General features: G+C 27.0%; 1 protein-coding gene across 6 annotated transcripts in view; it reads left to right on the top strand.

Annotated features, from left to right (window-relative positions):
• The window catches only part of LOC100200680 (thioredoxin domain-containing protein 6), a 68,578-nt gene that overhangs the window by 5,526 nt on the left and 46,609 nt on the right, over positions 1-16,443 (top strand). For all 6 annotated transcript variants that reach the window (XM_065799215.1, XM_065799216.1, XM_065799212.1 and 3 more), the window contains exon 4: positions 8,024-8,095. In XM_065799215.1, coding sequence (XP_065655287.1) covers positions 8,024-8,095 — 72 coding nt within the window. The remainder of the gene's footprint in view (positions 1-8,023; positions 8,096-16,443) is intronic.

Consider the following 16,443-nt stretch of genomic DNA (forward strand, 5'->3'; position numbering starts at 1 on the left):
ATTAACTCTTACTTCCGAGCTTTCTTGGAAACCATATATCAAAGCCATTTCAAAATTAGCATCTGCTAAGGTTGCATCTCTTTATCCTTCTTACCACTTTCTTACTCCAGATTCTATTCTTTATCTCTATAAATCTCAAATCTGACCCTTGTATGGAATACTGTTGACATATCCAGAGCGGACTTTCGAATGATGCCCTTTCTCTTTAAGACAAGGTGCAAAAATGCATTGTACAAAAATGCATCTGCAGCCAACCTTCAACCATTGTCACATTGTCGTAATGTTGCTCTTTCTTTTTTCTATAAATACTATGACGAGCGCTGCTCTAAAGAGCTAGCAACTCTTGTGCCATCTACTAAAATTAATTTTCGGGTCATTTAAGTCTCATCCTTTTACCTGTGATTGTTTCTAAATCTAAAAAAAAAAATTATTTCTCTAGTTGTTTTCTCCAAAATCAGTTCTTTGCAATTTGCTTCCTTTATCTTGTTTTCCTGATTTATATAATTTGCAATCTTTTAAGTTTTCTGATAATCTTACTGTACAAACTTAAACTTTTCTCTTCCTGTAACTTCTAACTCTAATAGTGGTTGCTTGCAACCTTGTTGGAAGTAAGGATGTTTTAAAATAAATAAATAATATTCTATAACTATAAACCGTTATATAGCTATAAACCGTTAATATTGCTTGTCAAAATTTTAACACTTAAGTATTTAATTTTATAGAATAAAGATTTTTCCCTCACTAATCTTTACTGTAAATTAATTTTATTTTCCCCTGGAAAATAAAATTTTCTTCTGGAAATGAAAACCTTGAAGATGAACCAAGATCTGGAAGACTATCAATTGTAAACAATGAGGATATCAAGCTGGCAATCAAGCAGGACTCCAGTCAAACATGTCAGGACCTTGCCTTAAGATTTAATGTGAGTGATGAAACTATTCGTTTACATTTGCACCAACTTGGAAAACGTTGGAAGTTGAGCAAATGGGTAACTTATGAGTTGAGTGAAACAAACAAGCTACAGCGCTAAACCATTAGTTCGTCGTTGCTTTCCCACCACAATATAGTGCCATATTTATACCAGATGTTGACGTGCGACGAAAAATGGATTATGTACTGCAACAAAAAACAAACATATCATTGGCTAGCCAGTAAGGATCCAGTACCGATGACTCCTAAACCAAGCATTCACCAACAAAAGGTTTTACTGTATGTATGGTGGACTACAGCAGGTATCGTTCACTATGAGTTGCTACCCAGCAGACAAACCATTACTGCTGAAATATACTCAGCCCAATTGGACAGAGTTTTGGTTGCTCTTCACCAAAAACAAGTAGCTTTGGCAAACAGAAAAGGTGTTGTATTCCACCAGGACAGGCCAGACCGCACACCGAAAAAATCACGCAGGAAACTCTCGCATGTTTACAATGGGAGATTCTACCTCACCCTCCGTATTCACCAGACCTTGCGCCAAGCGACTATCACCTGTTTTTGGCCCTGGATAATCATATGAGGAATCAACAGTTTTGAAATAGAGAAGATCTCGAAAATGAGTTAATTAAATTTTTTAGCTACCAAACTCAAGACTTTTATAAAAATGGAATATACCAGCTTGTTTCGCGATGGGAGAAAGTTATTCTTGCTGAAGGATAAACTTTATTAAAACTGTTTTTATGTGTATTTAATTTATGGATCTGCAAAACCGCACAAACTTTTTTAGTTGCCTGATATATCAACAAAAAAAAACAAAAAAAAGTTAGTAACAAAGGTTAAAAAAATGTAATAACCATTTTCTGTAATTTATTTAATACAAACCTTTTGAATTATTTTCAAAAAACTTATTTGAAATCTGATAATTCAAATTCCATATTTAATAAACCCTGTTTAAACCCTGAATTTATTAAAACTTAGAGTCTTAATATTTTCCAAAGTGCAGTTTAAGATAGAGTCCAGTTTTTCATAAATAATAAAAAAAATTTCTGAACAAAAGATCTCTATTTATTGCCGAACTTAACAGTGTTAGTAGTAGTGTTAGTGCTCATTCGAGTGTGTTTGACACAGAACTTGTCTGATAAAGAAAAAACTTAATAAGACAGTCCTGCTACTCCAGAAGGTGCTGCTGTGGACCAAAAAGAAAAAAAGCCCGTAGCTAGAAAAAGTTTTAAACTTTCTTTTGTCAATTAAAAGCTTTTTTTGCTACATTAATTTTTTTATTATAAATATATGCTGCAGCGGTTTTTCAAAATGCCTTAATATGCTTATTACGTATTTCAAGAAAAATGCAATTAAAAAAAAATTATTAGGAGAAACTCCTTGTAAAACATTTTTTAAAATGAATAAGTTTTATGAATTTTTTCACAACTCTTTGAAAATATGTATTCAATAATGTTTGTAGACATTCTAAACTAGCTTATTTTGTAAAAAAGTCTAAATTAATTTTTTTTTACCTTAAGACGTTTTGAAAAACGGCTGCAGTATGGATGATACAACAAATATGTTAAAATGAGATAATTTGCAGTTCAGTATTTTAAGTATACTGTATTGGTGTTTGCAAAGAAACATTATATAAATCATTTTTTAATATAAAAATAATTTCTAAAAACTAATTTTTTTTTAAATTTATTGTATAGGCAGGTTTGGCGCTTAACCATCCCTAAATAAACAATATATATAAACAAATATGTTATTTGTTTATGTATATTGTTTATAAAATGTTAAAAATCCACTTATGTAATGTTTTATTCAGGATTGAATATAGTATAAGTAAACTTTTCTTATAGTTACAAGTCTTTTTTGCAGAGCTGTTTTGTTTTGATTTTTTGCATGTATGTTATTATATTTAAAAAATTGACAAGATTGAAAAACGCAAAGCATTGTCTCATCCAAGTGGAAAATTTAAAACTTCAATTTTAGATTTATATAACAGTGTAAAATATATTAACAGCTTCTATAATACTAAAAACTTGTTTTTTGATATCGTCACTAACAAAGCTAAAAAACCCATCAAGTTCTACTTCATATACTTTGAAAGGTATAAAGGATGAATTCAAACGATATATTAAAGAGTTGAGATCTGCTCTAAATAGTCTTAAAAACAATACAAGTAACTGCAAGGTGTTCGCAAATGGCGGGTGTGTCTATCTAACCATTGATAGGAAGAAAAAAAAAAAGAAAAGAAAAGTAGAAAGAAATTATTTGTATAAAAAGAATAAAACTTATTAAGAAGATAAAAACATTTGCAAATTATATATAAAAGTCAAAAAGTTAATCCCTTGTTTAAAAAATTACTTACGTTATAAATTATTCAATTAATAAGTAACCAGTTAAATAAAGTGTTTATATTGAATGCAGTGGATCATACCTGCTTACAGATAAAAAAGAAAAAAAGAAAAATCAACAACGAAATTCGAATTTAGAAAAAGAACTTTTAATTATTTGCCATCCATCAGCGAGTCAAGTTAGATGAATAATAATTAAAGAAGTTTAAAAATTTACGGTTATATTTGAAATTGTAATAACTTTTTTTTTTTTAGCTCTTTCAATTTATTTTCTTTTTTACATATCTATTATATTATACTATTGATTACATTATTATTAGCTATATAATTGTATATTTTATTATTAGGCGTTAGTCATATTTATAGTATTTATATTTTAATCATACATTACTACTACTACTTTTGTTATTACTGTCACTATTTTTATTATTATTGCTATTTTTTTGTTTATTGTTATTATTATTATTGTTATTATTATCTGTTATTATTATTATTATATTGTTAATATTTTTATCATAAACTTCATCATTGTTATATTATCGTATAGTTACAACTATTGTTATATTGTTTCTGTTGTAATAATCTTACTAATATCAATATCTTTATTTCTAAACAAATTTCTACTTATTATGTCTAAACTCTGCAAAACTTGTGATAAAATTATTCGTGCTAATCATCATTCATTTCAATGCAATCACTGCCTAAGTTCAATCCACGAGAAATGTAGTTTTTTAAATAATAATGATTTTAGTTTATTAAAAAACTGTTCCATGAATTATTGGCTCTGTATTACATGTTGCAACAGTATTTTCCCTTTTAGTTCTATATCGGATAATGAACTTCGTCTTCAAACTTCAATTGACAATATATTACATTTCAATGATCTGCCAAATGATCTTTCCCTCTTTCCTTGCTCCCAAGAATCTGATACTTTTAATCAACTTAATAATTACTTTACTTATCAGCAAAATAACAATGATGATGATGATACGAACATAGTTGAGAATCCAATCAATTGTAAATACATTAATATTGAAAAATTTAACTCTTCAAACATCAATATTAATTGCTTTTTTCTATTTCATTTAAATATCGCTTCATTAGTTAAACATTTTGACAAATTAACATTACTTTTATCTCTAATAAATTATGAATTTAGTATAATCGAATTAAAGAAACTAAGCTGAAATCTGATTTAATACCAACAACTCCAATTAATTTTACTGGATATGTTTATGAACATACTCCAACAAAAACTTCATTTGGAGGTGCTCTACTTTACATTTCTAATAAACTAGTTTATAAATCTAGAAATGATTTACTTATGTATAAACCCCAATTCTTAGAGTCTGTTTTTGTTGAAATCATTTTCCCTAAAAAGTCTAATATCATAGTAGGCTGTGTTTATCGCCATCCTAACATGGATATTAATGAATTTATTGTTTCATATCTAGCTATTCTATTTGAAAAACTTGCTGTTGAAAAAAATAAAACTATCTTTATAATGGGTGATTTTAATATCGATCTTATAAAAGCAAGCTCTGATAATTCAATCTTGGAGTATTTGAACACCATTGCTTCAAATAACTTTCTTCCTTTTTTATCTTTACCAACAAGAATCACTCAAGTACTTTAATTGATATTATATTTTCTAATTCAACTTCTAAAGATATTTTTTCCAGCAATCTAACTATTAGAATATTGGATCATTTGCCACAGTTTCTAATTTATTCATCTTTTAAAAAAAGAATTATTAATTCTCAAAAAAGCAATATTATTCTTCGAAACTTCAAAAAATTAAATAGTGAAGAGTTCAGGAATGATTACTTGAAAATCAACTGGGATAAAGTAATCATGATAGTGGTTCTTTTGCCTGTGACGTCTTTATTGATCTCCAAAAAGCATTTGATACAGTTGACCATAAGATTTTAACTGAAAAATTGTATCACTATGGTATACGGGGTATCGCTAATGATTGGTTTTCATCCTATATTAACAATCACAATCAGTTTGTCTCGATTAATGGATTTCAATCGACATGTAAAGTTATTAAGTATGGTGTACCACAGGGATCTGTTCTAGGACCTTTACTTTTTTAAATATATGTTAACGATCTGCCTCACTCTATAAATAATTCGATTGTTCATCATTTCGCTGACGACACTAATCTTCTATGCATAAATAAATCACTCGCGGAGCTTTGTAAAAAAGTTAATTCAGATCTCCATCATTCGTGTCATTGGTTAAATAGTAACCGTCTTTTCCTAAATATCAATAAAACTGAATTTATTATTTTTAACCCTCCAAAAAAAAGGTTGATAGTAATAATGTAAAATTAGAATTAATGGTAAAAGACTTTTCCCATCTAAATATATAAAATACCTCGGGATATTTCTTGACAAAAACCTATCGTGGTACTATCAACTAATTCAATTAAATAAAAAACTCTCACGTGCCAATAGTATGCTGTCATTAATATGACACTATGTTCGCCAACATGTTTTAATATTAATTTACTATTCCTTGTTCTTCTCACATCTAAGTTATTGTTGCACTGCTTGGAGTAAAAAAGGCAGTTTTCTATTACATCGTATAAACAGTTTACAACGCACTTCTTTAAGAATTATGACATTTTCTCCCTTACAATCTAATATCGAAAATAGGTTTTCTGAATTAAAAATTCTAAAATTTCAAGATCTTGTAAAGCTTTATGATTGTCTCTTTGTGATTGATTTTCTTCAAAATAAGCTACCAAATTCGTTCAATAATTTTTTTATTAAAACAAGTGACACACACAAATATTACACTCAAAATACTGAAAATTTTAACTTGCACACTTTCTTTTTCAGCACTATCAAATATGGCAAGCTCTCTATTAAAAATCAATGTATTTCTCACTGGAACCAAATAATACCATTTATAAAAAAAAAAGATTTTAATTAAATACCCTTTTATTACTAACATTCTTCTTCTCAATCGAAACCAAATTAAGAAATTTATATTTGAGTATATATTTAATGAATATTAGTTTTATCTTTTATTACTATTGCTTTTTTTATATTACTGTATTTATAAAACTATTATTACTTTTATTTTATACTGTCTTTTTTAACTCTACTAATATTCCTATTATCATTGATTTATCTTTTTTTTTCAAATCTTATTAATATTGTTTATGATGATAGTGATGGTGATTCAATTGTAGTAATAGTTTTAATGGTTATTGCCCTAATTTTTGCAATTGTTATGTTTATTTATTAATTTCTGTCGTAGTTATAAACTTTTCTATAATTATTTTTACCATTAGTTATAATTTTTATTAAAGTTATCATGATATAGTTACTGTTTGTTTTTTTATTCACATTATTATTAATATTATTATTGCAATTATTAATATCATCTTTATTTATTAGTGCTTTATTTTTCTTTCTTTTTTTCTTTTTTTTTTTAAATTTTATTTTTATTTTTTTCTCATTTATAATTCTTTCTGTGTTTTATTTGTTTTTTCTTGTTTTTTTTCAGGTGTCACTCCATTGACTTGTTTTGAACTATATGAGTGACACCTAACCTTATTTATGTGAGTTTATAAATATTATTGTAAATTTTCATATTTTTATGGTTAAATAAATGAATTTAAAAAAAAATTTAAAAAAAAAAAAAAAGATTTGCCCCTCTCTTAATAATTTCTGATTGCTAAAATTATGTCATCTGCTTCTTAGACCTTTAAAAATGATAGACGAGCCTTTTTTGTAAATTGTTGAAGTCACAATTTTTTTGCGTATGTGACATCACTTTGTGGCAAAAAACTATAAAAACAAACTAGAAATATGATTTTCTTTAAGTTTTTTAAAAAAACTTTTATTAAAGATATATGGAATATATTTTTATGGGATATATTCTAATGAAGACAAAAGTCTCTTATAAGCTCTAAATATGCGGAAAAGGTGTGCTTGTTAATTTTCTTGCTCTTTTTTTCATAAGTTTTTTTTCAAAACAAAATTATTTTACTAAAAAACATTGAAGTAGATAAGGAATAGGTATAGAAGTAATCGGTGTGGAATAGTTATGTATAGAAATGGCAGGTTTGGTAAAGACCTGTATTTTAGGGATCTGGAAAGCTAGGTTATGTAAGGAAAATATAAAAAAGTTCGGTTATGTAAGGAAAGTATAAAAAAGGTTATGTAAGGAAAGTATAAAAAAGTTCGGTTTGGAATAGACTTACAAAGACCCGTATTTTTATGGGTCCGATCTCAGCTATCCTACAATAATCATTTTGGTACCAACTTAATTTTAGATGGGAGGGGAACTTAAGAGAGTCATAAAGTTATTTACTAGGATTTTTATGAGAAACTTTACTAACTGAGAAATTTACTAGGATTTTTATGAGAAACTTCATGAATGTAAGGTTGAAATGTTACTGGAGATTTACTTTAAACGTAAAAAGTATCACTTGTTGAATATTAAGTTATAAATATTTAAAGCTCTGAGCTCACATAAGAGAGGTTCACAATATGCGTTATTTTTTACCCCAAATAATATTTTACAAGCATGTTTTTGTTTACTATAATTTTTTTTAGTTTTGTGTGATTACCTCTACCGCAGGCAATGTACAGTAAGAAATATAACTGAAATATAAACAAAAAAATAAAGTTATTTTAAGAATGTTTTATTAAATTTGTTATGATTCTTTTACTCCTAAAAAAATATTTTAAGTAGCTAATAAGTAACATAAACCTTTACTTTAGGCTCAAAGTGATGAAATTGAAGCTCTAATTGAATATAGAGGAAAATCTCAACCGACATTTCTGTTTTATGAGGTATTCTTAAAAGTTATATGAATATTATTTTTCTTTTAGTAATAATAATAAATATGAATATTATTTTTCTTTTATCAATATTATATCAATATTATTTTTCTTTTAATAATAATAAATATGAATATTATGTTTCTTTTAATTTGGCATTGCCGAATGCCAACCCTAATTCTGAGGGGTATTTTATATATATATATATACAGGGCTCGAATTAAGCGTATTGCGATCACGAATCGCAAATACTTTTCGCACCTTAGCAATTAGTTTTTTCTTAAAATTCGTTTTTTCGCGATCTTTCTTTTTTTTTGTGATTATTCTTTTTTTATTTTAGAAGATTGATACTCTATTCGCGAATATTTAGTGTTCTTTTACAGTATAAAACTGCAGTGACTTCTGTAACGATAATTTTTTTTTTTTTAAAGTGGAGCATAAACTAAAAGAAAGAAAAATAAAAGATTTAGAAAATCAATTAGCAAAAATGTTCAAATGCAGGAAAAAGACCGATTGTTTAAGGAAGGAAAAATTTATAAAAAAAAAACAATTTAACACCTATTCGAATCAAGAAATAAAAGATTTTGATTGAAAAAAATTAATAAAAGTTAATTGATTAAAAAGTCACTTTCTCAAGAATTGGGAAAGTGACTTTTTAATTCTTAAGGGCTCTATTCCGATTTAGCTCATTCATTATGAACAAATTTAATAATATTTTTATAAGTTTATTTTGTGAATAGTGGAAGGCAATATAGACTCTAAATAGTTAATAAAAAAAAAGTTTGTTAGTACACTTGCTAATTTTAAATTAATAGCAATAAATGGATGTAAATAAGGACCACAGATGCAGATTATCTGCAGTTAAAAAGTGGGAAAAACATTTTAATTGCGAGTTAGAATATGATTTAAATGGAAATGAAGTTATAAGATTAAGATGCAGTTTATGTAAACAATTTGAAAAACGGATAAGTCAAGCAAAATTGTTTTCCATGACCTGGATCAAACCAAGAACAATATCAATAAAAAAAGATTCACTGGCATCGCACTTAAGCAGTGCGCAACATAAAGAGGTTACGCGAATTCATCAACAAACAACATAAGGTTCAGTTTCATTATCTAACCATGTTATTCATAATACTCCAATCTGGGGTGGTTTACGTAAAATGGCCGTAAAAGAGGCTGACTCGTTACGGAAAAAGTTTAATATTGCGTATTACTTGGCAAAACGAGAGCGTCCATTCACAGATTATCCTTATTTGATTGCATTAGAAAAGAAGAATAAGGTTACAAATTTAGGAAATTCTTATGGCACTGACTGTGCAGCTGCAGTATTTACAGATTACATTGGCACCGTAATTAAAAACAAATTAACTGAATGTTTAAGTATTGTAGATTTTATTGTGTTCTCTGTGATGGAAGCACAGATTCAGCTGTATCCGAACAGGAATTGATTTACATTCTTTATTTAAAAGACGGAAGTCCGAAAGTAGAATCTATTGAAACGGCAGAGAATTCTAATGCTGTTGGCCTGAAAAAATGTATAACAGACACTTTTACAAGAGTTGGTATTAACAATTCTTATAAACATCTATTGGGTGTAAATCTTGATGGAGCTAACGTTAATCTAGGAGCTTATACTGGTTTAGGCGCATTACTAAAGGAAGTTTCTCCTTGGCTGGAAGTTGTACACTGTTTTAACCATCGACTTGAACTTGCTTTAAAAATGCATTTGAAAATTTATCTGCCTTCAAAACTGTTGACGAACTACTTTTACAACTTTATCACTTGTATCAAAAGTCACCAAAGCCCTACCGAGAACTACAAGGATTAGCCGAAGCTTGGGGTAATAGCGTTTCGAAACCAACAAAAGCATGCGGAGCTCGGTGGATTGATCACAAGTATAAAGCAATGAAAATTGCTTTAGAAAATTATGGTGTGTTTATGAAACATATTGAATCATTGGCTATAACAGACTCCCAGGTAGCAAAGAGAGCAGAGTTAAAGGGTTTTTTAAAGCGATGGAAAAAATGCGTCTGTGCCTATTTATTTATCAATATATCTTGATGTTTTATCTCCCCTTCGGCATCTGAGTTTAAGTTTTCAGAACAATATTCATGATCCAGTATTAGCTGTAAGAAGAGTTCAAGAATTTACATGGACAATGACCAAGCTGCAAATTCTTCTAGAAAATTCGCTAGACAATTTGCTTGATAATACAAGTATTATGACCCATTATAAAAAACTGTCTAAAGATATTGAGACAATTGATTCAAAGCAATGTTATCAAAATATTGCACTTTCTCAATATACCGAAGTTAATAGCCATGTTCTTGACCAGTACAAGCTAATTATTGGAAATATTACCATATGTATGGAAGGCCGTTTTCAATCTCTCCAAAAATCACCATTGTTTATACATTTGGTAGCTTTACTTGACGTTTATAACTGGCCGTTGAAATGTGAATGATGGAAATTTTGGTGATAAAGCTATTGGTGAAGTTGTTGAATTTTTTTCTGAATTTTTAATTGGTGTAGGATGTGATTTGAATAATATACTTCATGAGTGGATCATTTTAAAAGCATACATGTTTACCATCATAAGTAACAATCAAAATGAGTATTATTTGAAAATTTGGGAAATTGTTTTTTCCAAATCAAATTTGGTCAAAGAATGCCAAAATATTCTTGATATTTTTGAACTATTTTTAATTTGTCCTTTTACAAATGCAAAAGTAGAATGAATGTTTTCATGTATGAATCGCGTAAAAAATGAACTGGATAAGTGAAGAAGGTCCTGAGATTGACAAATTTGAACCTGATACTGCTTTGGACGAATGGTATAATGATAAAGTTAGACGATTGTCAGCAAATTTTCATCGTTATCCGGAAAAAAGAAAAAGAAAGTCAGGAAAAACAGACATTGATCTAGCGACAGTTACAATATCGGATTTGGAAGAAAGTGAAAGCGAGGAAGAAAATTTAATATTCTAAGCATTAAACTAGTGAAATGATTACAAAACAATTAAAATATTTACAATTACGACCTAATACTTTTTCTATTAGCAATCAAAAAAAGTATTAGATCATAAAAGATTCTATTATTTAGACACATTTTTTCTTTCGCTTTATTTTATTGAATGAAAAAAGTGAACACTAGCTTTTATTAAAAAATACATTGAATGAAAAAGCAATATATAAAAATATCATGGGAATTTGATAAGGTTACTTAGATAAGAAAACTTACTTAATAAGAATTTAATTATCATTCTTGTTTGTGATTGTGCGGGTTTTCGTGAAAATGATAAGTTTTAACATTTTATCACGATAATGTTTTTGTCATTTCTAATAGTTTTTTTATAACTGTTTCAAATTTATAGATTGTTTTGTTAGAGTTTTAAATAATTTTTTTTGCTGTTAAAAATTTATAGAAAATGAAATAATTAAAAGAAGATTATATCAAGTTCATTGATTTTACAAAAATACAGCCGTTAGATTTAATGCAATATAATAATAGTAATTATGTAAATTATAATTAAAACTACTTTACAACCGCTGAGCGTAAATGTTATGACATCTTATGCAAAAATGAGACTTATTATATATGTTATTATAAATAAGTTAAAATAAATAATGCCCCCTCCCCTCCGGCGGGAGTGGAGAAGGGGTTATGAGCAACAAAAAAATCGCGGTTAGATTTTTTTACGTTAATTCAAGCCCTGATATATATATATATATATATATATATATATATATATATATATATATATATATATATATATATATATATATGTATATGTATATGTATATAGGTTTTCCCAGGAAAGGTGCGTGGTCACACACCTTGTTTGTCCAAGTATAAAGTAATTTTTTCAGGCAAATTTTCTTTTTCATTTATAATTCATTTATGACTTTTATGAGACAGTATTAAAGGAAATAATTTAATATTTATGCTAGAAGTATGAACAATTTTTAAGTTTAGTTTTTTCAAATATTTTTGTTGAACTTTACATTTTTTATTGATACACAAGGAAGCAAGAAAACTAATTGTTATTTATTTAAGTTTTTTTGTATATATATATAAATTTATTTGTATTATATATTTATAATATAATTTATTATATTTATTAGATTTTTATTTATATTAATATTTTTATTTTTTATGAAATGTTTTTTTTTATTTTTTAGTGTAACAAGATTTTATTGTCAAGTTATAACAAGCTTTGAATAATGATGTTTAAGTATAAAGAATTAAGTCGTATTCATTACCCACATTGCGATGACAGATTTATTTTGGGCAATATCTATCTGGGCAACTCCTCTTATATATTTAGGTTGTTTGGTTAAAAGTAGCATGAAATTTTAGCAAAATTATATAGTGCAAATTTCAATTTATAGGCCTGTCAGGTATAATAATTACAAATTATTATATCTGGAAAATCACCCCCCCCCCCTTTCTAATAGGCTGTCTAGAACCACCAAATCCAACAAATCTAAAAATGGCCCTCCATAACTACATGGCCTGGCTCCCCCCTTGTCCCATTGATACAGTCATCGCTTGCGTTGGATTCTACAAATTGTTAACCTGAGAGCTTATTTTCTGATGAAATTTTAAAAATTTTTAGAAGACCATTTAAACATTTTTTTAAATTAAATTTTAAAGTTTTTTTAAGACAATTTTTTAAAAAAGACTTAAAAAGACAACCATTATGTTTACAATCTCTAGTAATTCATATTTACCTTGGCATAGATGAGTGTTTTTTTAGAATTTCCAGAAATCCAAAAATTCACTTAAAATTATTTTAACTTTTTTGAAAATTTCCAAGTGTTTTTTGCTACTGGTTTGTGAAAATATTATTAATTTTTTCGAAAAATTATTAATTTTTTCACAAATCAAAAAAAAAAACACCAGAAAGTTTTCGGAAACTTTCGGAAGAATATTTATGTGGATTTTCGGAATTACGGAAATTCTTGAAAAAAACTCATTTATGCCTTGGACAATTAGGCAATGTAAAGGAAATGATTTCAGGCAGGCATGAAATGTGGTCAATACGTTTGTAAAAGAAGCGATGTGATTATTTTTGTTAACTTCTTTTGTACTTTACCAATGATTACAATAAAATAATTTAGATTTATTAATTATATTCATTATTATTTTTAATTAGTTTTTATTACTTTTTTCCACTTTAATTATGTTTAAAAACTCAAATATTATTTTTTGATAATAAATTGCACTTTATTTTCTAGCTTGACTAAGTATTAAGAAATAAAGTCAAATATATCAAAAACCTTTGTCAAAACTAAATAAAATAAAAATATAACCAATTTTCTCAAAGTTGCATAAATAATGAATTAGTTTAACTTAATATACTGACTGTTGAAACTGTTAAATAAGTTATCTATCAAGTCTTTTTAATGTCATTAAATTTTTATGATTTATAGTCTTTGATTTGTATCAAATTTTGTAGCTGAAAGTACCAACAACCTTAAAAAAAAAAAAAAAGTATTTTGTAAATTGTTATATTATTTTTTTGTAACAAAATTTTTTAAATAATTTTTTAACATATATATATATATATATATATATATATTTATATATATATATATATATATATATATATATATATATATATATATGTATATATATATATATATATATATATATATATATATGTATATATATATATATATTTAAACAACTTTAAAAAGTATTCTACACAATAGAGTGCTCAATGTTCTTAAAAGAACAGATTATGTATTAGTATATTATATATTATATTATATTATATATTATATATATAAAATATATTTTTTAACATATATATATATATATATATATATATATATATATATATATACATATATATATATAGATCTATAGTTTGTTGTCTTTGGGAAGAGCGGAAGGAAAAAAGTGATTCTTATGCCAACACATACGTCACTTTTAATTACTTTTGACTTTCGTCCAACATTTGCGTGTTGGACGAAAGTAAAAACCATTAATTTAATTACAAATAAATCGTTTTTTAAAAAAACCACAAAAACGCAAATTTAATTGACCAGAATGTTTTTAAAAACATTCTGAATGTTTTTAACAATATAAAAAATGTTTTTATTTTTATTTTTTTTAATAAAATGTTTTTATTTTTAATTTTTTTAATAAATGTTTTTATTTTTATTTTTTTTTACTGTAAATCATGTGCGGAGTGTTGCTACATTAACTATCTTATAGCCTGACTCGCAAGGGAATGCTGCTTCATCGACTGACAAATAGCCTGACTCGCAAGGCAGTGCTGCTACATCGACTGACAAATAGCCTGACCCGCAAGGAAGTGCTGCTACATCTACCATCTTTTAGCCTGACCCGCATAGGAGTGCTGCTACATCGACTGAGGGTTTGGTTGGGGCAGGCAGTCTATCAATTAATAAAAAAAAATAATTCCGGTCTTGTATTTTAATTTTTACTTTTTGTCAACAAAATATGGAAAAAACTTTCGGACAACATATAAGGGTTATATATATATATATATATATATATATATATATATATATATATATATATATATATATATATATATGTTAAAAAAATTAATAAATAAAATTTATTAATTTTTTTTACGTATATATATACAGTATTGGCCATTAATAACAATCCACCATGTTTTTTTTGATATTATTCAACTTTGATTAATAATAAATCAATGATTGTTTGACTCATTTCAAATATAAAAAGTGTAAATTGACGAGTATCATATTTTCTTTTAAATAAATATAGATATTCATTATAGTATCAATCGATGTGCTAATCATCTGGGTTTTTTTAACACTTACCTCATAATCTAAAATAATTATAATGGCCAAAATTAACTATCCACTCTATTATTTCAAAATTCCTTCAAAATTGCGTTTGTCTTTGAGTAAAACTTTGAAGTTATTTGCAAATTGATAATTATTGTTAGAGAGTTTTTTTTTTAAATTGTTATAAATATTTAAAAAGTTTGTGTAAATGAAATATAAAATTTAGCATTTAATTAGCAACTACAACATTTCAGCAATAAAAAAATCAAAATGACTGGAAAAACTATTGATAATATGACAAAATGTAAAATCATAGCTATAAATGAACAAAACATCTCAATGAGAAAAATTGCAAAACATTTAAACACAACACATCTAACTGTTAGCAGAATAATCAACCGATATCATGAAACAATACAATTGAAAATAATCCACGTCCTGGAAGACCCAGCATTTCAAATGAAAGAAATGAATGTTCACTTATTCGCATAGTGAAAAAAAATAGAAAGTTATCATCTACTGATATCAGTCGAAAATGGCAGGAAGCCTCTGGTGTTGTTGCTAGTGCTCAAACAATTTGAAGAGTACTACAAAAACATAATTACATGTGGCGAGCTGCTTCCAAAAAACCTTATCTATCAAAAAAACATCAGAAAGCAAGGAAAAACTGGTGCTTAGCTCCTAAAATTTGGTCTAAGAGCATATGGCACAACGTTCTTTTCAGCGATGAAATGAACATTGAGGTTGATTCAAGAAAAAACCGAGTAATGCTGAGAAGAATGCCACATGAAAGAATGAGCCCAGATTGTTCTATGTATAGAAAAAAACAAGGTAGTGGCAGTATAGGTATCTGGGCCTGCATGAACTATGAAGGTGTTGGTTGCTTCAAACTATTTGATGGCAGGCTTGATTCTCAAAGATATTTAGACACATTGGATAATTATTTGATGCCTTCTATTGACATTTTCTGAAAGGAAACGGGAATTATCTTCCAACAAGATAACGCTCCATGTCATACTGCTAAGATTTGCAAGCAATGGTTTGAAGAAAACAACATTAAAGTCATGTCTTGGCCTGCCGATAGTCCAGATCTCAATTGCATAGAGAATTTGTGGTCTTGGTTAGACCACAATCTTGGTAAAATTGAAATAAAAGATCTGGACCAGCTAAATATTAATCAACAGCAAAATATTGTCAACAAAATATTAATTTTTTTTTTTTTTTTCATTGTTTGTGTATTATAATTTTTTTTTGTTATTATAGTTAGTTAATTTTGTTGATGTGGATACATATGAGCACTTGTTTTCATTTCAATATTTCAGTTTTTAATTTATTATTACTTTATAATAAATTTATATAGTAATTATTTGATTTATTTGAAGAAAAAAAAAATTGAAGAAAAAATCTCTTTTAATTTTTAAAATATGTAATTTCAAACTTATATCCATACTACAATAACATGATGGAATGTTATTAATGGCCAATACTGTATATATATTTGGGCAGACGACCAGAGGGTCCATGGGGCTAGAGCACTGGGGGCCACGCCCAAGTTATTTTTTCCA

This window comes from Hydra vulgaris, chromosome 06 (genome assembly GCF_038396675.1).
Source record: "Hydra vulgaris chromosome 06, alternate assembly HydraT2T_AEP".
In the NCBI taxonomy this organism is placed as follows: Eukaryota; Metazoa; Cnidaria; class Hydrozoa; order Anthoathecata; family Hydridae; genus Hydra; species Hydra vulgaris.